Source organism: Apostichopus japonicus, chromosome 22 (assembly GCF_037975245.1).
Source record: "Apostichopus japonicus isolate 1M-3 chromosome 22, ASM3797524v1, whole genome shotgun sequence".
Classification (NCBI taxonomy): domain Eukaryota; kingdom Metazoa; phylum Echinodermata; class Holothuroidea; order Aspidochirotida; family Stichopodidae; genus Apostichopus; species Apostichopus japonicus.
Window position 1 is genome coordinate 12734879 of NC_092582.1, and position 27972 is coordinate 12762850.

A 27972-nucleotide genomic window follows, 5' to 3' on the forward strand; every position below is an offset into this window, starting at 1 on the left:
GGCGCGCGCATAATCAACGTTGGCCCGTTTGAAATGTGGACGTGGTTCAGTTTAAAAGGTATTAAATATTTGCAATACAAATTTTAATAGACTACGGCAAGAAGCTTATAGGGAAAATAACCATTGATAAAAAAAGGGACAGGAAATAAGAGCTGGTAAGTCTCAAATCATATACCATAATTATTATTTCATCAAATCATACCATGATCACGCGAACAACTATAACGTTCACACTAATCAGTGGCCTAACGTTAGTCCTTGCCTAGAATAGATGTAGCAAGACATTTACATACACTTACTGTGTATGATGAATCTATGTAGGCCTAGGGACCTACTATAGCCTAGGCTAACAAAATAAATACTAAGCTGATGGTAGACTATCTTAGGCCTAGACCGAACCTATACGTTTTGATCAACGTGGAACGTGACAATAGTGTTATGTAATAATAGCAAGGTTTAGTACATCATATGGTTTATACTTTCAGATGCGGTTGTGCATTTCTTTCTTCTCCAAACCCAATAAAATTTTCCCTTAAAATACCATTACCAGCATTGAAAAAAGATCACAATTACATCTCTTGTATTTGATTTGAATTGGATGACCTTAACTGCGTACTACTATTCTATGTATTTATGCAAATATAATAAATGCATTAAAAAAGGTCGGGAATTGAAAATTTATTTTCTTTTCATTCTTTACTTTGAAGCAAATAACACTATGTCTAACTGATAATGTAAGCTAATGCACAATAAGTTCAGCCTATACTTCTACTTGATAGTGATGATTGGGACATCAGCTATAACTACAGCTTTGCAAACATATTTTGACTTTACTTTTGTCAAAAATACTTGTATTCTTGCTAGCACACTGCAAGGTTTGACTCTATCTTGTTGCTGTGGTAAAATCTTGAAATTTTCTTGAAAGTGTTCCCTTCCACTATACTTGGGAAGATTAAAGATAACGTCAATTAAGCTCAATATTACTGTTTATGGTTATGGAATAATTACTTTGATATAAAGGAAAGAAAACATTGGCAATATATATATGCATTGAATCAACCTTATAATACCTAGGTAAACAAAATACTTTCATTCGTATATGATTAAATTATTTCAGTAGTAACTATTTTTCCCTTTAGGCCTTCTAGTCAGATTGAGTTAAGACTTATATTTGAGTTGCTATAATTTTATATGTGGACTTTGTCAACCCACATGTTGCTGATGTTGCTTTTTCATAAATAAGATCTTTCCTTGTCACATATACCATGCTCTGTTCTCCTACAGTAATTCCATCTAGATAGAAAATGACATCCAAAATTTCCCAAGAGGAATACCAAAAGCTTATGAAGGCACTACATGCACGAAGGATCTCAACTGCAAAGTGAGTAAATATCCTTTACTTTTACTCAATGAGATGTAATAATCATCAAAGAAAATAGTTGTTTACCAGGTGTGTATATTTCTGCATGCGGAAAGTATCACTTCAATTTGTGTTTATATTACATTCATGCCACCAGTAATTTCAATAAATAGCATTAAAAGTTTTTAAAGAAGATAGTGAGGCAGACATAGTTTTGTTGGTAAAGTGCATTGTGAAATCAACCAAAGTACATTTGAATATATCCCGACTGGTTGATTAAGGTTATATAGCTCTGTCTTTTTGGTCATTTTGTGGAAAGCTGTTGTTTGGACAGACTTAATAACTATTGGCAGTGTCTCTCTTTCAGGCCTAACACCACAATGGCTAATGTACATGATAGTTCATCCTCTGGTAGAACTGTAGATTTAACTGGACACCAAGACAGGCATCAATATAAACTACGTAAGTTAGAGATAGTGCAACTCCTTTTCATGCAGGTTACATCTATGATCATATGAAGGTACTGAATATATATAATGGAGACTGATTGCATCATACAGTAGGTAGTTTATATGCTTCCTAAGCAAAGTTTATTTATTATTAGCATATATATATAACACTGTTTGAAATGAAGTCGTATGGCACAATTATGCAATACCATTGAAGCATCTTTGAAAAGGTCAAATGTCATTTCTGGAAGAGATATCGACAGAGTTGTTGACAATTAACAATTCATAATCATGGACGTTAAATATGAATGTGAGAGACTGACTTCGGTCAGCTTGCGGCTCTGATAAGCCAATTAGGCTTCTTTGCGAGTTCCTGCTTGCAGGAGGATCTATTATACATACATATTGGTAGTGTTTCTGGACATGTACGCAGGGAATAATTTAGTGTTCAAATTTAATGGTAGCATTGAAGGCTCTGAATTTTGTCTCACATAGAATACTATGGGTACTGTGTGCAAAACCTGCTACACATTGTTGCACTTGAATAGCAATTTGCCGATTTTGCATATTAAACATTTTGCGATACAATACCTTATAAATTAGTCCCTGGTTAGTCTTTCAATGAGATAGCCTAGACAGCATACTATTTACTATCAGAACTGCTACTGTGAGGCATTGTTTCCATATGTGGATTGTGCAGTAAGACAACAAGTACATTAAAGTGAAGAAGAAAGACTAAATAATAACAATTCAAAGCTATACAGTTATGTTTAACATTATCTCACAGGACATTACCTGATTGGATACACATCCTCCTGGTTCCACCTACAAGTGAATTGTAGGTTTTTTGGCAATGTTATATATATATTTCTTCTTTACTTAGTTTGTTTGATAATTTGGTCTTTTAATTCATAGCACTGCTGCATGATGATGGGGATGACTCTGATTCAGGCTACACCAACAGCATCTCCCAGCCACCTTCATCATCAAACCTGATGTCCTCTGGTACATCTGTGGAAAGTACCACCAACACTGCTGCTGTCTATGCCAACAAGGATGCATTAAGTCCATCCATAGAACCTGTGAACCAATCAGAGAAAGATGCAGCTATGACCACAACTGCATCATCAGACATGCCACAAGAGAAAGTTCACCCTGTTGGGCTGAGTTCTCGTAACAAGGAGGGATCGAGTGACACTTGTTCAGAAGCAACACGACTTGAGCCAGTTGAGAGCGACATTGTTTACACAACGCCTTCAAAGTTACTGCAGAAAATAGATAATAGGGAGATTGTGAACAGTACCAGTGGAGTTGGTTCTTTTCAAAGTTTCACTTCCCCTTCAGTTTTGATTAAATCAGGTTTGTCAGATTCAGAAAACTGTCTACGATTGGTTCATCAGAATCAAGAAACAAGAGATATGACTGAGCAACCAGAAGGAGTAAGAGAAGCAATTGAGCAACCAGGAGGAGTAAGAGAAGCAATTGAGCAACCAGGAGGAGTAAGAGAAACAATTGAGCAACCAGATGGGCTAAGAGAAGCAATTGAGCAACCACAAGGTGTAAGAGAAGCAATTGAGCAACCAGGAGGGGTAAGAGAAACAATCGAGCAACCAGGAGGGGTAAGAGAAACAATTGAGCAACCAGGAGGGGTAGGGTCATTTGAGAGTTTCACAGTACCTTCACAATTGTTACTGATGATGCAAGATGATGCAGATACTCAGAATGCCTTACCTTCTGGTGAAGTTACAGAAAGCAATTTAGAGGAAAGACAGATGACAGAGCAAGGAAAGGGTAGTGTCGGATCATCTAACAGCTTCACAGCACCATCAAAACTGTTACTGATGACACAAAGTGACATTACAGCAGCTAACAGTGAGTTGTTACCATCATCCCAGTTACATGGAGAAAAAAGATGTGATAATGCTCAGAACCATAGGCTCAGCTCTGGTCATATTGCTACTCCATTACCACGCAAGGGACAACTTGCAAAGATGATGCAGGCTGATGTGGAGTTTGGTACTGTTTCAAGTGAAGAGGATGATGACAATTCAACCATTGGAGGAGCAACGGCTTACCCAGAGAGCAGTGCCGTTGACAAGCTAGAGAAACAGTCTCCAGATGCAGCTTTCTTTGAATATTCCACTCCTTCATATCTGCTGCTCAGAAAAGAACAGAGATTGAGGGCGGAGGCTACTGGAGGCGTAGGCTCCTTTCAGAGCTTTACGACCCCTTCCGAACTGTTTATGGGTAAAGAATCGCTTTGCTTTCCATCCGCCATGGATCGTGTAGACAGCATTACCAGCGCGCATCCAGAGGTGTGTCCGTTCAAGTCTAGCACAGAGCAGTTCCACCTCGACAGCGCTCCCTCCGAGCTACTGAAGCTGAAGACAGAGCTGATCATCAGTGAACGGATCGCTAGTGCAAAGTCCTTGCACCGACAGAGTCAAAGTCACGCCATAGGAGAAGAAGACTACATCAGAGAGGAGCAAGGATTACCATCGGAGGAAGTGGAGGGAAAGTCTCCTAGTGAAGGGATAGGTGACAGCAGTGACATATCCATGGATGACATTGAAGTAAATATATCAGGTGCAGATGCCACCCATCACGAGGAACAACATGTCAACTTTGCAGACGATGCAGTACTGGCCAAGGAATCAGAGGAAACCTTGCCTGAGTCCTCCGGCAGTGACATAAGCCTCATCATGGAGGAGTCGTCAGATGATGGACCACCAGAGTATTCATCTAACTTTGATGTAGAAGATGTTGAGCTTCCGGGGCAGAGCGTCGGTAGATCAGACCGGCGTGCGGTGGCTAAAGCAAGGTCTTACCCATTGATGCATCTACAGAATGTGACCCTGTGCTGTGGCAACGATCTGATACAGTGCGAGTGCTCGGACAGAGAGAGTGTAGAGAAATTGGTCGGACATGATTTTATCGAGGAGGAGGAACCCGAAGAGACAATCTCAAACGAGAGCACAGAATCCAAAAGTTTGGGGAATTCTCATTCTTGGGCTGACGCCACCTGGAGGTCACTAGAGATGGTGCTGGAAGGTCAGAACGAGATGGAAAATAAGGATGATGAGTGGGTGCGTAACATTAATTTTTTGTCTTTGAATTCTTTAAAATCTGATAATTGGACCTAATTATGATAATATATTTCATATTTAGTTAACCAAACTTTTTTGTCAATTTTGAATATTGAAAATTGGTGGAATTTGACCACTGACAGGAAGGTGAACCAGGTACAATTAAAACTGGAAGAAAGAATCCTTCTGACAAAGAAATTCCATTTCAAATTAAAGCTTTACATTATATCATTTCCAAACGATGAGCTCAAAGGGAGAGAGTGGGAGCATGGAGGGAGGGGATGGGGGGGGGTTGAGCACATGTCCCTCTTTGTGCAATTTTCCAGTGAACTGTCAATATTCAAAGTTTTTGTGACATTCCTTTGAGAAGTAAATTAATCAAATTTGAAATCCATTTATAAACTTTCAGCTTTTCCTATGTTTTAAAAAAAAAATTAAGCTCTATAAAATGGTGAAATCATCATAAAGCATAACCCGCTTAACAATAATATGCTACACACTTGTCTTTCCAATGTGTATATGTCATTGAAATCAATCAAAGAGTCCATGGGACTTTTGTTTTTGATTTCTACAACAAAACATAAATAACAGGAGGCTGTGATAACTTCTAAACTAAGTTAATTAGGGAAACAAATAAAATTAATATCAGTGGCTCTGTTAAATGTACTTCAAATATTATTAAGTAAAAATTTCCAGCTTATAGTTAAGTCTGGATAATCTCAAATTTTTCATTTTTTTTTTTTCATTTTTCATTTTTTCAAATCTGGCAATTATAACTAATTAGGAAATTGTATCTCATTTGCTTACTCTGTGCAGTGTGGAACATTCATGCAGTTAGTTTGTTTTTACTTTGCTTCATTTTCCCCTACAATAATGTACTTGACAAGTATGATTAATGTCATTATTCCTCTACAGGAACCCAAACCTAAAGGAACTGTTACTTTGAAAGACGACACAGATGAACAGAGCCTTGAACTGGTAAGGGAACCGTATGGCAAATTAAAGCAATTGATTGCTATGAGTTACCTTTTATTCGTACAAGATATATATTACTGTTGAAATCTGCAAGTTTTCGCTCCAAATACTAATTCATAGCAAGAAGTAGAGTCATATGTATGTATATAGTTTAGATCCTCCTGCAAGCAGGAACTCGAGATTAATTTGTCATATTAACTCGCCATATCAATAGCATTAATGTTAGTGCCAATGTCTTTATTCCTCTTCAGGAACCCAAACCTAAAGGAACTGTTACTTTGAAAGAAGACACAGAGGAACAGAGCCTTGAACTGGTTGGGGAATCGTATGGCAAATTAAAGCAATTGATTGCTGTGAGTTGACTTTTCATAAAGACTTCAAAAAGAATATATGTATTACTGTAGGACTCTGCAACTTTTCGCTCCAAATACTAATTCATAGCCTGAAGTAGAGTCATATTAATTCTTTTAATTATAATTTTAGGTCACAAGTCTCTATCTTCCAAAGCCTAGACACCAAGAATATCTCAAAAATGCTTGGTTTTTCTCAGAAGGTAAATGTTTTCTTCAAGACAGGCATAGACTGTAAATTTCTTGGACAAAAATTAATAAATTGCCTTAATAGTCGATAAATCTCTTGCTGGTGAAGTGATACACACCTTAAGATATTACTTTCATAACATTGAAAGTATTTTAAAATTAATCACATTTCTCTGCTAGGTCATCTCTGTATTGCTTCCAAATGTTACCTTGCTGAAAAACTTCCAAAAGAAAACTTTTTAAATTATTTTTCTGGATGGTGTATTAAACTTTCCAATTGTTTCAAAAGGTGAAGAGGAATCATTTGAACAAGTAGAAAGTTAATCTCTGGGGATGATAGTAAGAAGAAGTCAATAAGGTTCATGCTGTGATGTGATCTTGTACTAGCATTCTGATTTAAAAAAATGTTGTTTTGTTAGGAGAAAGACTGGCTACTGATGGAAGCTAAGTTGGAACAGTCACAATTACTTCTTCGAAATCGACGAGAAATGGATGAAGAAAGGGTACAGTTCATGAAGAGACATCACAGGTAATATATCAAGGAGCTCGCAAGTAGTCAACAGTGACATTTCTGATGAATATAATTGGATTAGTTTTAATTGGATTTGGAAGGGAAAAACTTGTTCCGAAAGATAATTGTATACATAGATCAGATTTGAAAGGTATGTTCTTTACCACTCATTCAAATCTGTCATGACCCATGGTCTACGTCTTAATTCCACATTTCCTGAGAAATGGTGATCTTTCCTACAAACCTATTGCAGTATGCAGATAGTTAGTCTAAGTAGTGAGTGGTGATAAGTAGCAGGCTGATAGTGATCTTGACCGTGGGGTGGGGGGGGAATAATCATTGCACCCCTCCACCAGTGCCATAGCCTGAAACAGACATTTTGGTCCTCGACCCCTTTCTTAGGCAAAGTGTGGCGATTAAGCCCACTTGTGGGCCTTATAGATCAGATAAGACCCAAACAATATTCAAATAAATTATACACAAGCATACCAAATAGCAGATTTGATTAGGACTTGGACTCCAATACCTAAGCCTCAGACTTAATAGAGAGGTAAGAGGATTGGGATTCAGACTTGGATAGCTGGACTCGACTATAAAACTGATGCAGGGAAGGATTTAGTACTTTTCTCATCACACATTTCTCAAGGAAGCTCTCAAAGCTTTGAAGTAAATGTTTGCAAATTACCTTTGAATTTTTTTTTCACTGGTGACAATTATGCTACCAGTCAGCGTATGCTTGATAACATAGTATCATCGCATAGATTAAAACACACGGTATGCATCATGTAGTGAATTTATAGCACCTTCATGCCGAATCTATAGCACACTTGTACCACCTTTCCACAGGAATGATGTTAGATGCATCTGCAAGCTAAACTTGGAATATTCTGTTGTGTTTTTTGCAGAATTGCGGATGAACTGATTGAAAGAAATCAAGGGGCTGAGAATAAAATCAGAGAGCAAGGTGAGGAGATCCGTTTCTTGAGAGAAGAAGTCAGAACAACAAGCTGTGAGTATAATTAATTAATTAATTAGAAAAAAAAATTGATTCTTCTGTTTGGGTACCATTTATTGTCCAGAGCTACCTAATTCACTGTTTATTTTGTAATTTTTTGAAGAAAAGCTTTAAGCCACCATGGTGAAAGATTTGCTTTACAAATATTTTTATGGCATAATTCTATCATATAAGACAATAACAGCCAAATTATGTGCAATGTAGGCCAGGCTCAGAATCATTTATGAAAGTGTGGTATTTCTAGGCCTTGCATTGATTCTTGTTTGTTTTGTAAAGCAACAGGTATATTAATTTCTGATGTGATATAAATACAGCTGGCAAACCTAATAAATTGTCTCTGATCATTATGAAGCATATCTGATAACAAGAGAAAGTTAATGGACATAAAAACCCAAATTATCAATTAATTGCTAATTAACTGTCCTTAACTGAAAAGAGAAGAATGATTGTCTAAGTTTAAATCAGCTACTATCAAATTTTGATCAATGTTTTTAACCTTTGGTAAAATGCATTCTGTAATGACCTATAAGCGGCCCAATTAGCGACCATAAGAGTGTCCAGAACTATATGTAGATACATTTCATACTTCTCTCCCATAGTGACCTATGAGGGACAGCTAACAGCCATGAGAGAAGACCACCTCAACTTGTACAAAGTCCACAAGTCAAATTTACAAACCATGAAGAGCCTGCAAGATCAAGTGCAAAGTTTGAGCGTGGAATTAGATGCATCGAAAACAGAATGCTGCAACCTGATGGAGGCCACTCTGTCAGAGAAAGAAAACAAGGTACTCTACATATATATATATATATATATATATATATATATATATATATATATGTATATATATATATATATATATATATATATATATATATATATATATACATATATATATATATATATATATACATATATACATATATATATATATAATTAACAATTTAAAGAGTATTCAATTAAAGACGGACTCGTAGTGAGTCCAGCTTACTCAAAATCAGCATAATATGGGTAGAGGGGGGGGGGGGTGTTGAAGAACTTACTTTTTCAAGCTTAGTGACTGGAGTGGTGGTGCTTTACAACACTGCATGGTGCCATAATAGATGAATCTACCACTGTTATTATTTTTGTATATTTTGGGGTTTTTTTACTTTCAGCTTTCAACTGAGATCACTGATCCTGAGCCCCTGGATAAAACGAACACAGCTTACGCTAAGATTTTTGTGGAGCTTGACGAAGAGCAGAAAAAATTTAGCATTGAAACAGAGGTAGACAGAGCATTCATTTGTGGAGATGGATCCAAGACAGATGAAGAAGTGAGTACACCGCCTCTGACACTGGCCAGTTGCGTTTTTGAATTTGACTTTTATAGCCAGAATCTTAGGATTATATCTTCCAGACTGAATTCCAATCTAGAAAGAAATATAGAAATATAAATTACAGGCCTGGATTGAATTTATATTTCAGAATAAGCTTACCAAGTGAGAGACAGAAAAAGCAGTAGAATATTTTTGACACCTGTGGTCCACTCAAGGATGGATGTTGAACTATAAATTTACATCAGTATGGACAGAAATATCTGGCTATGCTGGGAAGTCTTTTAATGATATCGTTCACCTGCCCAATAGTTTACAAGATATACCCAAATAGAAGTCTGAATGCTGAGTTTGGGATGTCTAAAATTCATTGACCATATATACAGGTCCAATTTGCCTTTCTAAATGATTGTAATTTAATTTAATTAGATGATGTCCTGAAGAATATTTCACTAAAGTCTTCGAAAGAGCGTGGCAAGAAGTTGCTATTTCTCTAAGAAGCTAGCCTATGGTGAACCCAAAGGGGTGTGAACATTTGTTTCAGTGTTGTTGCGATATTATTAAGCCGGGAGAGTAGAGGAGTATGATATGGTAACAATAACTCGAGATGTGCTAAAAGCAAGAAAAGTACTCTCTCTTCCACAGTTGCATTCTTCTCTTCTTCTCAGCTTCACGATATAACCGAAGATTTGACGTTGTTCATTCGAGAGGAGCTCCTGCTAAACGTGATTCCGGCCCTGTTCCCAGCATCATCCCCTGATGATTCTCCTGGTGACATCACCACTTCCCGTCAGCCTCCATCTCAGGAGGGAGGAGGTACCGCTTCGGCAGCAATGGTGACCATCACTCTCGGTGACCAGGAGGACACCAAGGTCAGGATACAAGCGGAAATGGATGCGGGCTTCCTCGGAGAAGGCAGGACAGATGAAGAGGTAATTTAATTAGAACCAGAAATTTGCCAAAACATTTTCAACCCAACCATATGTCTGTGATGGAATTAAGATTGCAGGTTATAGGGCTTGACTTTTCATGTTGCTTGAAATGTCGATGAATCCCCCATAGTTTGCAATGTTTAAAATTTTTAACTCTTCGCTCTATGAAAACAATCTACCGATGTTCGTAAAAGACATGTATCTTCTCTTTATCTCTCATCGATTAGTTTAGTCTAGCCTTGTCTGATGTTAATTCTTTTGATTCTTGGGCCTGTTGGCCCAGCTTTTGAAACAATTTATTCCTTATCAACCATTATAAGTTCTTACATATTCAAGTAAATTATGGTAACAGGAACATAATAGCAACACTTTAAAGCACTCTTTAGGTAGAAATGGCTGCCTTTCAATATATTTTTATTTCAATTCCCGCAGGTAGAACATATTACTCACCAGATTGCAAAGTATGTCCAGGATCACTTCTTGGAGGAAATTCTTCAACGACTTTTCCCCGGTGATGACGTTAAATCCAAGTTTGCAATCTCTTGTGATGTGTGTTCATCTTCTCTTCACAACGTCATTTCTGCTGGCATTAAAAATCCCTCTGATGGAGCAGTAGAGAGCCAATCGAGAGAATCGACCGATCGAATTAACCAACTTTCGGCGGCGATCGAAGAGCTGAATTCCAAGATGAACGATGCTAGGGCGGAGATTAACGCTCTTCAGGGCATCATCAGAAGACAAGAGGTTGAGAAGAAAGAACTATCTGAAAGATACGAGAGGAAAGGAGAACAGTTGAAGGATGTCTGTTGTCAGTTCACAGAGAGCGAGAGGCGGTGGACTGAAGATAGAGAGGTCATGGAGAAGAGATTGGAAGAAACAAAATCAGAAATGGACGAGATGAGAGCAAACATGGAAATGTCAGAGATAGATGGCATCCAACAGGAGGAAGAGATCAGGGCTCTGAACCAGTCGGTGTCGATATTACGGAAAGAACTACAGGAGAGCGAGACCGAACTCACAGAGGAGGAGAAACGGAGGGACAGACTCGAGAAGGAAGCTGTTGACATGAGAGGCGAAATAAGGAGACTAAAGGATGACAGAGGAGAAGTTGAGAAGAGACTGGATGAGAAGCAGAAAGAACTGGAGAATCTTAGTTTGGAATCTGAGAAGAGATTGGATGAAAAGCAGAAAGAACTGGAGAATCTCAGTTTGGAATCTGAGAAGAGCAGAACAGCCGTGGAAGAAAGGCTCAGGAGTTACGAAGGAGCCTTGAACGAGAAGGATGTAGAATTGAAGGTCCTAGAGGAATCCAAGCAGCAGGTGGAAAGGTTAAGATCTCTTGAGAGAGTGGTTTCTAGTCTGAGGAATGAAAACCATCACTTAAAGACATCTCTAGAGGTGAGTTGAATTAGTTCTCAAAATGATTTGAAGTCTGTGAAAAGACTCCTCATAACCTGATTCATTCCATGATGGCAGCTGGGCTACATTGAAAATATTTTGATGAGGCTGGAAAGAAGATCACTCTTGCTTGAAAATTTAAGTTTTACATGGAAATAACGGGGAGAAAAAGGAGTGGGGGCGTCAAAATATCTTCTGAAGGCTGAGAAATGACAGAATTAATTATCATGTAACCCATATGTTGTAAACAGGATTCTTTTCATTGAAGAAAGAACACTTTCACATGTCCCAACACAATTCAAGGCTCTCATGTAACAGTGATATAAATATCACCGTAATATATGTTGCTGTATTTATTTGGATACGTAAAATTAACTATAAAGTCAGAAATATAATTCTTAGTTGTTGTTTTTTTCATTTTATTTTTGCAAACTTGTTTCCATACTTGTACAAGACTTAGCACTGCTAGTTCTATACTATAATACTATATTATATTCAGGTATATTCATCCCCTCTCCCAGCCCCGAAAAATAAAATATTGTTAGTAAGGTGTTATGTTACCTACCTTGATTTCCTCACCTTTATTTCTGTGGCACTAATGCCACTACGTACAGTATATGATATATCACATGGCTACAGATGACCAAAACATTTTTCCTTGAAGGTGCCAGGGGAGATCTGGTATACTTTTACAGTGACTGAATATTGATATTGACTTGGTAATTATTCTCAAAATGTATCTCATGTTTCTGCTTTCTCTCAGGCTTTGACCCCACCATATGACATATCCACCAGCTCTCACACAGATGACATCCACACCATCAGGGAAAAGGTGAGGGACTTCATCCCCATCCCCTGGGAAAAGTACCGGACCATGTTGACGGATAATCACGGACTGGCCACCAGAGTCGGACAGCTGGAGAAAGAGAAGGAGGACCATCTGAAGAGAGGCAGAGCTTTGAACGAAGAGCTGAGAGGATTTCAAGCTGAGATGTGCGACCTCAAGACATGCATTGCCGATTTGACCGGAGACCTCAGAGAGGCACTTCTAGAGTCGAAAAGCCTGGAACACAAGGTTGAGACTGGAGAACTGCGGGCGGAGTTTAAACTCCAGGCACAGATCATGGAAGCAGAGAAGACGAAGGAAGGGAAACGAAAAGTTATGATGAGGAGATTGGAAAATCTAGAGGATGAGAAAGTACAGTTAGAGGCAGAGAGAGATGGCTTGGTTTTGGAGCTCACGTAAGTAAAAACTAAAACCTATTGTTGCTTTTTGGTTCCAAACTTATGTATCACCCTCACTAGCAATTACGAATTACCATTATTATTTTCTTTTCGTTCCTCTCTTTGCTTGACGTTGATTAAGGAAAAAAGATGGTAGTAAAAATACTCAAGGGACCTCACCATCAAATGTCACCTAATGTCAGCCACAGTCCTTTTCCAGCGGGAGGTCTGCTCAAAATTATGTAACCTGCTAAAACAAAGCTTAATTACATGTAGGAAATTTCAAATTATAACCTTGAAGACGGATGGAACCAGGAAGAAACTGGAAGCTTTCTAGTGTATTTGTTTTTACATTGCAATTTATTTGATTTCTTTTCTTACAGTAAACTAGGTGGAGAAAAATCAGAATTGGAAGTACAGCTGTCAGAAAGCAAGGAAAAGTTAAGTCGTTGCCAAGAAGATTTACAAAATGCCAAAGATCAGTTACACATCAAGGTAAGGCAGGTATCAGAATGTGAGCCACAATTTTCAGTATATTTTGGCAATATTTATTGAAGGGATTAACATAGTGAAAATGACTGTTTGTGGCTTAACACATATTAAGTGATTGCTGGTAGTATGTAAATATATACCACATATATATTGCATATATACTACATATATATATTCTACTACATATGTATTCTGGTACCAAGACTGGTTGGTAATATTTGTGGTCTGGCTGCGGAAGTACAGTTGCTTTAAAAGGTATAAGTCGTTCTAAAGTGTTACTTAAAAAAAAAATAATGATCCAACCTTGTTTGTTAAAATTTGCTACAATGTGTTAAATTTTCCCTTTGGTTTTTTTGGTTTATTTATTTTTATAACAAGCATGAACATGTGAATATAAAATTTACTTAGTTAACTCATAGTATCCGCAATTTTCCAAACAACTAATAAAATTCAATAATATGACGAGCTACATAACATAGGTATAGGAGATGTAGTAGGTATCCAGGTTAGTTTTCCGCAGTGGGCAGTTGACCAATTGTTGGTGCCTGACATTTCAAAATAATGCGTCGCTACTAAAAAAAACAATTAACAAGTTACTGTATCGAAGATGGTCTGGCTATAGAGGTAAGCACTGTGGGTTTAATACTTTGTATACATTTAGCAGGGACCATTTGCTTTCCATTTCTTTCCTCTTTTTTATCCATTTTAGCAAGCCCAGCTGTCAACAGCAAGTGGTCTCTTGGAGGAACTGAAGTATGAAAAGGGAGGAATGAGTACCAAGATCCTTGACCTCTATCAAGAATTACTAAGAACACAGACGGACGTCGAGAGGGCCAAAGATTCTAAGAGGGAAGATGTTGTCCACCTCCAGTCTCGGGTACAAGTTAATTTAAGTTAATTTTGTTAATTTACATAAAATCGCATCCACTCTCCACCAGATTTACTCATCCAATTATTGTAATTTTGTTTCTTTGGAATAGAAAGATTTAGAGATAGCTCAAACATATCCATATAAAAGGCTGATGCTGTTACTTCTTTGGAATATCAGCCCTGTCCAGAAATAACAAGCTCAGCCCTACAACCGTTCAACACATTCCAGTCTTGGGTACAAGTGCACATTACTCTACTGCAAACGCCTGTTGTTATTTCTTGAGATGTTAGGGTCATTCAATTGGTTATATCCAAGCATTTTCCACATAGATTGAAGCATGAGGTTGCATATCTATAATTTAATCAGACGTAATAATTTTTTCGTGATGAAAGAAATGTTACATAAATTGACATCTTGCATTAAATAAAGATTCTCTTGTCTGGACGCAATTAAAGTAACATCTGATTTTTTTTTTTACTCTGCTAGATTTCTTCTCTTGAAAAGGATTTGCTGTGTAATGAAAAAGACTTGAAGCAAGTCCAAAGCAAACTTTCTAAGGCAAAATCTGAGATGGCTGAGAAGGAGATTTTATATGCAGTCAAAGAGGAATCGATTCAACAACTCCGGAAGGAGAGAGACGAGGCTCATTCGAAAATTGCTGCTCTGGAGCAAACACTGAAACAGAGAGAAACAGAGACCCTGATGATAACTGAAGCTGTACGTGTTTTAACTACAGTTGGTCGCATTTCATTCAAAATATATACTTTAATTTACATAAATGGCATTCACTCTCTGCAAGATTTACTCATCTAATTATTGTAATTTTGTTTCTTTGCACTAAAAGGATTAAGAGATGGCTCATACATATTCATATAAAAGGCTGATCCTTTTATCCCCTTGGAGATATCAGCCCTGTCCAGAAATAACTAGCTCAACCATACAACCCTTCCAAACATTCCATGTAGTCTTACCAATCCTTGAATGGGAAGTATATATACATGCTCTCCAGCTGTCAGGCCAAAGGCCATCATATTGTCTACAAATGGAGCTACTCTTTGAATGCAGAATACTTTTCATGAGCAAATCAAACAAATACATGCAGCAAAATGTTTTTCTTATATTAGTTACATACAGTATGGGTGTCCATGATATAGTTTTTTAACAAAACAGACCAATTTTTGATAATTGTCAATTTTACTCTTTTTTTTTTGTATCTTTTCAAATAGAAGTGTAATTGATGTGTAAATATGATGATGTGTCTTAAAATGAAATAAAAACCAACAAAATGCCAACTTCACATCCTACTGAGGAATATGTGACTGGAATAATCAAATTGGTTATTGTTGATATTTATATGATATAATTAGTTAATTTATACCATATTGATAATTATGGTTAGATAATTGTGAAATGTATGACAATGATTGAACATTATTTTAATTTTTTGTTGGGGGGGGGATGGGGTGTTATTTTTACCACATTTATGCTTAGATTGTAATGTCACAAATATGATGACCTCAAACTTCACAGGGTTCATAAAATATTCATTTCAGCATCGTCAGAAGGAAGAAGAGCTGGGGAGAGTGACCAGTAGACTGGCGGTCCTGACGTCAGAGGCAGAGCTGGCTAAGAGAGAACTATCGGAACAGACTCAAGAAATGAAGGAAAAGACACAGACAGTCCAATCTCTAGAAGTAAGAGAAGTAGAGACTGAAGTACTCTTCTAAGCAGGCATGAGACTCTTCCGCGGAAACGCGTTTTTTTCTCGTAATTTGCGTTTTTTTATTATTATTATTATTATTTTTTATTTATTTATTTTATTTTATTTTTTTGCCGAACATGCTGGACTGTGAAGGGATGGAACACCGAATTTGACCAGTGGTGGAATCAAGTAGAACAGGGCAAGCAAAAAAGCCTTTTTTTTTGTTCAAAAAAGCTTATGGATAAAATATACAAGCAGAAATTCCACACTTTTTTGGCCAGTTACGTGATGTGATAGATTCCATCTAGAGTCCAACATTTTGCATCTAAGCCCTCCTTACCTGGCAAAAATTTTCTCAAGGGTAGGGGGACCCCCTCCCCTTAAACCCCTCCCCCAGGACGGTGATCGATGAATTTCAGATTTTTTTTTTCCCGGCTCAGTCTCTTCCCTGTCTAAGATTCTGATGATTTTAAAGCCCCACTGTGTGCTGTGGCATAATTTTATGAAAACACCAGGAGGTTGATCATTATTAATTTCTGCATCTGGTAGTAAACATGTTAGGCCTATTGCTAGTTGTCAATGTGAAGTCTTACTCATATGGATCATAATTTGTCATGAATAACAAAAAATCAAATGCATTTCTTGTAAAAAAAAATAATTTGGGTGGGGGGGTGGGGCATGCATCAAAAGACTAAAAAGAATTATTTAAAATCAAATCATTTGAGTGAGGTGTCTTAGATATTCAATACCCCTATTTGGTTACTAGTTTGAAGACAACCACTAGGAAACAGGTTTGAAAGGGTATTCTTTGTTCAAGTTGAGATCATCTTTTGTCATTTAATGTATCAGATATCAGCAGAACCTGAATAAAATTGACAAAGATATTGATGAGATATATTGATGAGCTTTTGGGCATTTTTTTCCCCCCCTCCCCCTCTTGATCAAGAATGAACTTCATAACACAACCACAGAAATCCTTGAAGAGAAGAGGAAAAAGGAAGAGCTTGACTGGGAGTTAAACGAAGAGAGAGAGGAACATTTAAAACTACAGGAAGATCACAAACAGCTTGAAAATGACCACATTCTTCTTGAAAAAGGTATCTTTGAAAGTCAGTCAACATTATGATGATTATGATTACTTTCTTGTCATAAAAAGTAACTTTTTACATGTTTGGGATAACTTAAAATCAGAAATTATACCAAAAGTGTAAACTCAATAAAATGGGATTAGAATTTAACCACAAAGAGTATACAGTTGAGGAAATTATTTCTACAAGTTTGTACCTTTTGCGTTTGCTCCTTTCCTTAAGCAAGTTATGCGGGATGTTAATGAAGTATACTGGGAACAATTTATTGTTTAATGTCTCTAGATGCAACAGTATTGAAAGCTCTGAAATTTGCCTCTCATAAAATACTAGGGATTCCTGTGTACTAGAACTGCTGTTCAATTTGCACTTGTACAGCAATTTGCCCACTTTAGCATAGCATTTTGTTGTGCACTAATGGACAAATTACTCCCTGAAGTTTGTTCCAAAGCTTAAGAAAATATTTTGGCTTGTTTTGGTGTGTGTCATCTATTTGCTTTGTTTTTTTTGGGGGGGGGGTTGCTTTTTTATTTTTGGCTGTAGTTAATGGAGGCTTCTTGTTCTTTCTTTAACCTCTAGAGCTCAAGAATATTCAGGAAGAAAGGGATGAAGGTAAGAAATCTTACAGCCTTCTCCAGCAACAGTACCAAATGCTGCATGACAACCACACCAGATTGGATTGCACCTCAGAGTCGCAGCGTAACTTCAACAGTTTCCTTCAGAAAGAGTTGGAGAAGACAACGGGCACTGTTGACAGACTGAAAGATACAGCCATGCAACTGCAGACCGAACTCAACAGGAATCAGAAGATGTTAGAGGAAAAGGGAGAAGTCTTTGATAGGTGCAGTTTTAAAAATTAAATATTTGCTGCATATGATTGAGTTTTAAATAGATATTACACTTAGGCTACAATGTGATTTGCTGAATTTATTAGTACAATTCTACAGGTTAACAATATTAAAATAAATTTTCTGTTTGTCCAGGATTAGGCTAAAATACAATTCTAATTCGATTCAATTATTTGATTCCTTGTGGAAGGTTTCATATATTATTTTGATAAGCCCTTTTATTGTTACTTGTTTCTAAAATAATGTTAATCATTTTTGGATATAATATTAGGTCCATTTCTGAGTCTCAAGGTGAGATAAGTAGACTTGGGTCACTGCTGAGTGAATCATTAGAATCGCAAAAGACCGTAGAACAGTCGAATAAAGATCAAGCCGAACAACTGGCAGAAGAAGAAGAGAAGGTGTTGTCATTGACGAGCGATCTGGAGCAGTTACAGAAGGAGTTTGTGGAAGAGAGGAAATCGGTCAAGAAACTTCGAGCGGAGAAGGACAAACTTAGAAAACAACTGGATGATAAGATTGAAAAGGTAAAGTTTGTACTAAAAATGTCCATTTGTAATTATGATATTCCTTATAACTATTCATGCTCAAACTGTTTGGTTCTATATCCATTTTATTGTTTTTTGTTAAAGTTTAATTCATGATGAAATAGATAACTTCTTGTATTCCTTCCTCTGTCTTACCACTTCCCCTTCCCCTCTCCTTGCCACCCCACCCCCCCTCCTCCCCCACTACCCTGCCATGCCCAATGCAACCACAAAAAGGTAGGGAAGTGTTTCCAGGATGAAATGTAGAATTTTACTTTTAACAGAGATAAGAGTTGGATGGGTAGAACCTGTACCGATGAAATTTGATTTGAAACTATGTTTACTAACTAGTATTAAGTTGCAAAATGTACAAAGTTCTGTATTTTTTGTTGTAATACTCATGTAGCTATCCAATGAGAAGAACACTTTACAGAACAGACTGTATGAGGAGGAGGTCGCGGCCAGAGTCAGTCATTTCGAACAGGACAACTTAAGCAAACAGTTGATGGGACTGAGAAAGTTTGTCGAGAAAGAAATGGCAGACGGCAGCCCCGCATCTCAGAAGACCGAGGCCCTGGAGAAGGAGGTTCAAAAACTGCAAGAGAAAAATGTAATCATAACAACAAAAATGTGGATAGAATGACACAAAGAAACTGCAAGATGGCTGAAATGAATACTTGTACACTTTAGGTTTACTTATGTTTTGAACAGTTTGGAAGTATCTATATGCATATTGTTCAAAATGTTAGTTTCCATGGTAACATAAACAAAGCAAGCCATTTTTCACTTGCGTTTGTACCATCAAGTGACACACATCTTTTGTTAATCTTTGTAGCACCTATTTTAAAAGTTAATTCTCTTTCCTAAGTAAATGAATCCAACTCAGCAGAGACCAAAATAAGAATCAAATTTGCAATTTAAAGGCATTGAAGACTCGCCCCAAACCGTGTGCTGCCCTCTGAAAAAGTTAACTTTCCGTCGCTTGCAAGTGAAGTTTTTCTCTTGTCGCTACAAAATGCAGACAGTCATGAAACGTGATACCTTGTTATCTTTAGCTGGACCTGAGATGTCCATCGCTGAATCGTTTGTACACTGTGCTGTGGGTATTGACCGCAGCTGTATATACAGACTGTACACTAGTGTCTAATTACAGACGGTAGCAAGCTGTGTGTGTATTTTCTGGGATCGATGGTGGTGTCTAACACTTCTGTTACACCTCATTCGAAACTAGGTCAAATTACCGGCATTAGACGTTTATTTGTGTGCGGGTCTTCACATCCTTTAAGTCTATTCCTGCTCATGTCTTTGACCTAACAGTCTGAACTGAACCAGAACATTGACTCCATGGAAGATAGCTGTGTCCTATTGATGAAGGAGTTAGAAGAGAAGAAGACCGAGATGGCTGATCTCTCCTCCCGCCTCTCACTAGCAGAGCATCAGACCACAGCCTACCGGAGGAAGATAGACGACCTTGAGGTTGCATTACACAAGGAGAGGGTGAGTATGACCATAGATGTTTTCAATTTCAATATTATACTTAGTTCAGTTTAATAATATTTAGTGCCTCATTTGAGCATGCTAAATTTGTTAAGTGTTTTGAAAGGTAATTTTCCTAGTCGCTCTGAACCTCCAACATATTTCCAGACATCGAGGAACTTTAAACTAGACAATTCAGTCTCTCAGTGAGACTAAATACTTTGTAAGTGTTTGTTGACGTTAGAGTTTGAATGACGATGATAATTTGGCTTTCTGGCAGAATTTGGGGTCAATACTGGTGACCTCTTAGAAAGAGCTAGCATTGAATTTGGTAGAGACTAGATTATGATTATTATTATTATTCTTATTATGAACTCATTTTTATTATGGGTGATTTGTCAAGATTCATGCAGCTTCTTGTGTCAAAGTTCCTCTCATTATAGTTAATGGTCAATAAGTTTGGTGAAATGATTTAGAATATGAAATGCAATCACATTATTTGATTGTTTTATAATTTCGAAATAAACAAAAAGTACTGTTAGCAAACTGCTTATTCACTAAAGAGCCTGTGTGAGAGAATGTGTAAGAGGGCTTGACTTTTTGATCCTAGCAGTATCTTCTTCAGAGGCTGAATGTTTGATAACTTGAAAACAGAGAGGGTGTCAACACAATGAATCATAGCAAGTGTTTGCATCATGTCACTGATATACTGTAACTGCACTATTGGAAGAACACTGATTTAATTTATATTGAATTTATCCTTCTACAATCATGGCTAGGTACTGGCCTATTGCAAGTAGACAGGTCAGGACTATTAGCTTGATAAAATCATAGACAAAATCTGCATCAAAAAAAGAACGTATACCTAATAAAACACTTGTAATTGTACAATATCCGTGATTGCTAAAGTATTTCTGATTTTTCATCATTTTTGTACCCTCCATATATTTCAAGAATCTTTCAGAAAGCTTGAAGAAAGTCAGCAAAGAAAAAAAGAAAAGATGGCTCCTTAGCAACCAGCTCTTCTCGTCAAAGATAAAGACTCAGTTGTGAGTAATGATTTTGCTTCATTAAAGCAACCCCTCCTTATGTTATGTTATGTTATGTTAAAGACAGGTTCCCTGTTGACGAAAGAATATTTGTATATGAAACTGAACTTAAATGACAAAAATTAAGTTTAATTCAGGTATAAAAATTAGCAAGACCAGTCAAGGTGTAAAGATGAACAAGTGAGGTGATGCATCAATCTCTTTATTATACTATTTTAATTTTTTTTAATATTTTAACAATTAAGGGAGACTAGTGATGAGAAGGTCAGTGAACTTCAAGATGAGTTAGGAAGGATGAGCCACGAGAACCAACTTCAGAGGTAAGCCAGATGGAACAAAATAGTCGTTATGATTTTTAGCCAAGTTCTTCAGTAAATCACCCTGAACTTGTTCACAAACCCACTTGTGCTACCACATCCCATAGATTGCAGACCATCATAGCACAGAATTGTAGCAGCCAAAGCTTTGCAATATCTGATCATTATGACCTTGTCCTGAATTTTTTTTTTTTTTAAATATATATATATTTTTTGAAAGGATTGATCAAATATTTCTTGGTTTAACCCTCTTCTCAGTGGCGAGATTTCTGAAAAGTCGCACATAATCCATTCTCTACGAGAAAGGAACAGCTCCTTAGAGGAATTTCACTCTTCCCTGACAGAAGAACTACAGAGGACCAAGAGACAGCTGGATACAGAGAGAGAACTTGTGCAATCTCTCAGTACAAGGTGAGAATTCTCATTAATTATTAAAACTCACTCACTCACACACTTAACAAAAATACATCACATGCGGTAAGATTTGCTTGGCTCTTGTTGAAACAGTTTGTTTGTGTCTACAATGTAACTCCTCCCTGCAGTCCCCCTTCCCTCCCTCCCCCCCTGGCCTTCCCTCCCCTCCTCAACCAAATCTATAGTACCGTACCATGAGGCTTCAATCACAGTATTTCACAGTGCGAATGCAGTGTGTCTATGTTCTAATAGACATTGTCCCGTTTTTCTCTGTTTTATTTTTATCTTTATTACAATTTATCTTCTCTTCGCTACCTATAGTCTTCTCAAGAACAAGGAAAACGAGAAGTCGAACCTCGTCAGACAACATTCCATCTTTGGCAGCAGGATACAGGATCTCATGAATCCGTACTCTGTGGACGCAGAAGCAGAAGAGGTCAAGAGGAAGTAGGTGTAAAAGTATTAAAGGCATTGAAGAATCGCCCCGGCAAACCGTGTGCAGCCATCTGCAAAAGTTAACTTTCTGTTGCTTGCAAGTGACATTTTGTTTGTGTCGCTACAAAATGCGGTCATGAAACGTGATACCTTGTTATTTTTATCTAGACCTGGGATGTCCATTGCTGTATCGATTATACACTGTGCTGTGGGTATTGACCACAGCTGTATGTACTAACTGTACACTGGTGTCTTATTACCGACGGTAGCAAGCTGTGTGAGTATTTTCTGGGATCAATGGTGGTGTCTAACACTTCTGTTACACCTCATTCGAAAGTAGGTCAGATTACCGGCATTAGACGTGTCTTTTTGCGCGAGTCTTCACCACCCTTTAAATGAATCATCACAAAACTTAATTTCTTTAATAAATTTAAAATTTTACTGATGTCAATTATACAGCAAACGAGAGAGATGCAAACTATACTAAGAGGTCATCAGAAAAATCCCTGAAGTCAAGAAAGTAAAGGAATTCAAAAAGAATTGTCATTTAATTAAGATGAAAAAATGCTTAAATTGTTGTCATCATTTTTTGGCATTGTAGTTTTGAACATGAGTGATGGTTATTTGACTTTTTCTGGCATACTTTTGGTAATATATATAATTTTTATTTGGATTTGCTAAAGAAGGGAAGAGGGATGAGGTCACTAATACTATTGATTGCACTAAAGCATTATAGCTGAATGTAAGCAGCAAGTATTATACAATCTTATAGGTTTTACATGACAAAAGTATTTGATAAATTTGTATTTTTGTCACAAAAGCTGAAGTTAATATGGAAAAGAATTGACATAAAATCTTTGGCAAAGGACTATTCAAGTATGACATTTTATTAAATTGACGGGAGTAGCTATTGTTGGTTTGCCTGGCAAGCTTCCAGAAGTTTCTCAAAAATGTTTTGACAAGAATACCACATCCAATCAATGTTGCTTCATGTTTCTTAAATGTTTATACTCTCAAAGCTATAAGTCAACAACAAAATTAGTTGAGATATGAACCCTATAGAAAAAGGTTGCTCAACCCAAGTGTATATGTAACCTGCAACTTTGTAGTTAGCATTCCTTTTCAATAGGGTGACTAAACATAGGCTACGTGCGTAGATGGCTTTTCAAACGTGTGGAGGACAAAGGGCTTAAATATACCGCTATGCAAATTAAATCTATTTTAGTCATAAATGGGAATGAGATATTCCAATTTCCACACTTCTGAGACTTTGTGTGAGATCGCTCTACATTCTAAATTCTTCCTGCTCATGGTCCCCCGTTTTTCTCTCTTCTTTCCCCCTCTGTTTTTCTCTCTCTTTTTCTCTCTGTTTTTCTCTCATTTTGGGGGGGGGTGGGGAATGCAACCTCCCCCCTCATGGCTACGTGCTTGAGGAAAGTCACTATACTCTTAGCTGATAACCCTGTGTGCTCTCTTCTCATACTGTTTACAGTACATAAATGTATCGTTTAGACTTCCTCAACAAAAGCCCTTTGCATTTCTGTATAATTGGATGATACATTTTGTCAGTAAAATTGGTAATTTGCCAAATCAAAGTTGGAATCTAGATCACCTTTAAACATTTTCTAAGCTGGTATAAGCAATGGGATTTTGACAATTTAGGTTCACTTCTTCGTCCTTTCAGTTGTTTTGTCCTAAGTTCTCATTGGTCTGGACAATTCTTTAAACAGTACAGTTTAAGCTATCTCATAGTCTATGATTTGTTATAATTATAAAAATTTAAATAAATTTGCATATGAAGCTCACTTTCATTTTCATTCATTCAGCCACTACAAAACTGTCTGCCCAGGGCCATAATCCGTTGGTTTTGTAACATTAATCGACTGAAATCTGTATAGTCGTTGGAAACAATATTTTGGTTAGGCCTATTCCAATGACCGGTCAGTCTGCGTGAGTTCACACATGTGATGTTGAAATTACATAATATATCATGCTGCAGCTTGCAAGTAACCAATATCGGATGAACTTGGGACGAGCAATATAACTATGGTATTAAAGTTATAAACATATACATTATAAGACAAGCATGGTAGCAGGTTATCTCGTTGGGTAGGCATAGGGGGGAGGGGGATGGGGGCCTTAATTATAGCTATGACAGAAAGGAAAATGATAGGATAACATTTAACTTGAGATCCAACTGGCTGGTAGTAATATGAGAATTTCCATCAATTACTGATTAACGACAACTGCTAACTGGTTTAACTGAGCCTTTTTACATGTATTTTGTACTTTTTTTTGCAACAGTTGTTTTTTTCTACCAATGTCATTTGGGGGGGCAAGATATTTTACTGGGGGATCCCACAACCCTGCCCCCCTCCCCTTCCCCACTGGTTGCGCCACTGATGTCCGGACAGGTATGGCTGGAAGATGTTACTAGCTCACTAATTCTTTTGAATAATTCTGCTGCTGGCCTTTCATGCTTTATCATAGGAACGAGATGAAGGCTTTAGAGATGGAGATGAAGAAGAACCTCCAAGATGAGATACGGGACCATGTGAAGACTATGACCTCAAAGTTCACAACACCAAAGAAGACTGACCTAGTGAGTAACTGAATAAAAAAGGAAAAATAAGTTAGTATCTTCAACTGGAGAGTTTGCATCGTAAAGGTTTAATTTGTGTTGCAGTAGTTTAAACAACGTCTCTGAAATTCTGCAACTTTAGCACCTTTGAAATGGTTAAGCCATTTTGAAAGTTGTCCAAGAAACTTAAGAGAGAGAAAAAAAAAAGGTACAAATACTCCTCTCGCATTTTGTACCGACTGCCAATTTATTCCAGCCAGCCTTTAGCGACCTTACAGACATGTTGTAATGGTTTCACATATTACACGATCTGTGAAACTGAACAATCCTCATTAGACATGAGCACCACCTCAGAGACAAGTATTAAAGCAACAAACTTTGATTACTTTTTATTTGAAGAACTTTGACCTACCTCAAGTCAAGAATGTAACAAAGTATCAGCTTTTCCTTGGTAGTCAAAATAAAAATCTGAATCAATCTTAATTAATCTGAATAATGGAGTGTTAGCTCAGTGGTTAACGCCGGTGCCTTCCAATCATAGGGTCCCCTGTTTGAGTCACTCCAAGATTAATGTATGTCGTCCAGTTACAGAGTTGTTGACAATTCGTAATCAATGGGTGTTAAATAAGAAAGTAAGAGACTGACTTTGGTCAGCTTGCGGCTTTGATAAGCCAATGATGCTTCTTCGCGAGTTCCTGCTCGCAGGAGTATCAAAAATACATACAAAATACATACATACATAACTGAGTCCAAATGTTGCCAGATTTTATTTCTAACCTGCACCAATATTGGGAAAGAGGAAAAAAGTAGGGCAAGGAAGCAAAAAGAAAAGGAAGCTTCTTTCAGTGATGAAATATTCTGATCTGGTATAGATAGAGGACATCGCAGCAGAGATCTCTGAGATGAAACAGCAATGGCACCAGGAACGAGAGAAGATTGACAACCTCTCAGCTAACCTGGACACGCTGAATACCACCCTCCGGGGACAGCTGACATATGCACCACAAACATACACCTGCAGTCCTCCCAGTCCTAAGAGAAGGTAATCACCTGATTCAAAGCCATGTAGCATTATTTGTTTCCTTTCATGCAGGGCAATTAATAAGGTCATGTTTGTTTCTATCGGTTAAATTTAGAGTTTGTTTGTTTGTTTAATGTTCATAATCATCCATATCTTATTTATCCATTGTTTTTAAATATTTTCTTTTTCAATCTATTATTAATCATCCAATCAATGATGCTTTATTTTTATTTCAATGTTTAATTATACTCTTTGAAAGTAAGTCAACGACATTTCTTGACATATTTGCTGTGAGTAAGCATGTTTATAAACTCTTCTTTTATCTTCTCATCAGTTCAGCATGATGACAAGTCCATTATTTGCTTTGTTCTATAATTGGTACCGCATTCTTTGTAAACATTGACAATGGCTGATAAATCGTGTTTATGTAACCCCTGGTTCGTCCGCCCTCTTTATAGATTAGAGTCATAGCCCCTTACGCAGAACTAAATAAAGACACAAAAACCCAAGTTGTATGTATATTAGATCCTCCTGCAAGCAGGAACTCGCGAAGAAGCCGCATTGGCTTATCAAAGCCGCAAGCTGACCGAAGTCAGTCTCTTACATTCATATTTAACGTCCATGATTATGAATTGTTAATTGTCAACAACTCTGTAACTGGACGACATACATTTATCTGGGAGTGACTCGAACCGGGGACCTTATGATTGAAAGGCACCGGCGTTAACCACTGAGCTAACACTCCTTAGTTATTTAACTGTTATTTAACTGTCCCAACACATACTAATTTAATATCATCAGGGTACTCAACTATTGAGATAGGAGAGAGGAATTCCCCCGTTTGAATATGGTGTGGTATACACTTAAATGCTTAATACAATAATGCTTAATAGAGTAACAATGAATGCTATCCCACAGTAGTGAGATAAACCCCCTTCTAGATTAATACCCTCCTCCCCCCCCCCCCCATTGCATGCACTTATCCCCAGCTAGACTATATAAATTTCCCCTAATTATAATCGCGCATTAACTCATCATTTCGGGGACATCATTGGCTCAGGCGAAGTTCCTGCGACCGTCAAGTAATCAGTTATCGAATATCTCAAGAGAAACAAGACACCAGCTGACGTACTATATCCTCTAAAGTATGCCTCACAGAGGACATCGGGCTAAAGTGGCTGTACTGGCAAAGATGGCAACCAGGCAACAAAAAACCTAGACATGTGCAGTGGCATAATAATAACAACAAACCCTCTAAATTAAATCTACACAGCGCCACCCATTATTAAAGTAACACATAACTTTCAAAGGGTTACATATATTTGGAATACTTGTTTTCTGTGTATGAACATAAGAAAGAGGTTAATAGCCAACCAAAACTTTTGCATCCCTAAAAACACGTCAAAATGAGCGGGCCTGTTGTAATACTGCCAGCAAGCTAGTGGTTTGGTGTTCCTACTCCATACCATACTTGGTTCATGACTGGTTTGTTTTACGGAAGAGACATTTGATCAAGTGAGAACAAGGCCATAGCAGATGACTCCTTCTCCTGACCCCTCCTCCGTCCCTCCCCCTCTCTCATATATTTTATTTCCTTTTTCCGTTCCTCTCTGGGGCAGACTTTCAACAGTGGCTGAGATGAATCATGCAATCAAGAGAGCTAATTTGAGAGCAGCCAGTAGAAGAAACAGTGCTAATTCAATGACCTTTAACCCTTCTGGGACTGATTCTACCAGTCTCCTTCAACCCGATGCCACCATCTTGAATAACTCAACCGTTTTAGCTGGTTCTTCTGATTTGTTTCTTATTCCAGAGTCTTCACAGCAGATTAATGTCAATAAATAATTATATATATAAGAATATCACTTTTGAGCCATATTTAGTAAAAGAAAATAATTACTATGCAAGGAAAACATCATATACTTTATATTTTTCAAAACAGCAATTTGAATATCAGTGGAACAGATTAAAATAAACAATTATTGAAATGATATCCAACTTTCTTTGTTGTCATATATATATATATATATATATATATATATATTTCTTTGTTGTTGCAAAAACACAACTATTGATGTAGCTATCTGTTATTCTATTCAAAATGTGAACTGCCAGGCTTGGATCCAGGACAAAGGAATGTGGAGGTAAAAATCCCTTCCTTTCTTTGCTCCCTCCACAAGATATTAAATTAGCACAAGATATTGGGTATACTTAATAATAGCCAATTCATGCCAGGTTTAACCTCTTAGATTTTAGACCACCTTTCCTTTGTGTTGGCATCATAGACCCCAGGGCCACCCTCCTTCCCCCTCCCCCACCACACAAGTCCTGGGTCTGCCCTGTTAGCAA

General features: G+C 37.4%; 1 protein-coding gene across 3 annotated transcripts; it reads left to right on the forward strand.

The window, feature by feature from the left end:
- Window positions 1–27616, forward strand: LOC139963907 (uncharacterized). Of its 3 annotated transcripts, XM_071965120.1 has the most exons (29): window positions 1–155; window positions 1285–1381; window positions 1728–1822; window positions 2725–4895; window positions 5811–5873; window positions 6122–6223; window positions 6829–6938; window positions 7826–7929; window positions 8535–8722; window positions 9093–9251; window positions 9920–10183; window positions 10616–11581; window positions 12345–12823; window positions 13189–13300; window positions 14007–14174; window positions 14655–14885; window positions 15722–15862; window positions 16817–16967; window positions 17535–17796; window positions 18075–18330; window positions 18737–18940; window positions 19648–19827; window positions 20761–20855; window positions 21101–21175; window positions 21431–21583; window positions 21908–22033; window positions 24512–24623; window positions 25475–25644; window positions 27243–27616. In XM_071965120.1, the coding sequence occupies exons 2-29, from the start codon at window positions 1305–1307 to the stop codon at window positions 27466–27468; spliced, it is 7440 nt and encodes a 2479-aa protein (XP_071821221.1). In that variant the 5' UTR covers window positions 1–155; window positions 1285–1304; the 3' UTR covers window positions 27469–27616. The 3 variants fall into 3 exon arrangements, with proteins under 3 accessions (XP_071821221.1, XP_071821222.1, XP_071821223.1); XM_071965121.1 differs by lacking the exon at window positions 1728–1822; XM_071965122.1 differs by lacking the exon at window positions 25475–25644 and having other exon boundaries at window positions 27243–27405.
- Window positions 27617–27972: the final 356 nt, after the last annotated feature.

What these genes read in the sequence shown, in the direction of transcription:
- LOC139963907 (XM_071965120.1), top strand. Translation starts at nt 1,305, where the DNA reads ATGACATCCAAAATTTCCCAAGAGGAATACCAAAAGCTTATGAAGGCA. An exon ending in AAAATAAGGATGATGAGTGG is followed by an intron (nt 4,896 to 5,810) that starts GTGCGTAACATT and finishes ATTCCTCTACAG; the next exon opens with GAACCCAAACCTAAAGGAAC. An exon ending in ATGAACAGAGCCTTGAACTG is followed by an intron (nt 5,874 to 6,121) that starts GTAAGGGAACCG and finishes ATTCCTCTTCAG; the next exon opens with GAACCCAAACCTAAAGGAAC.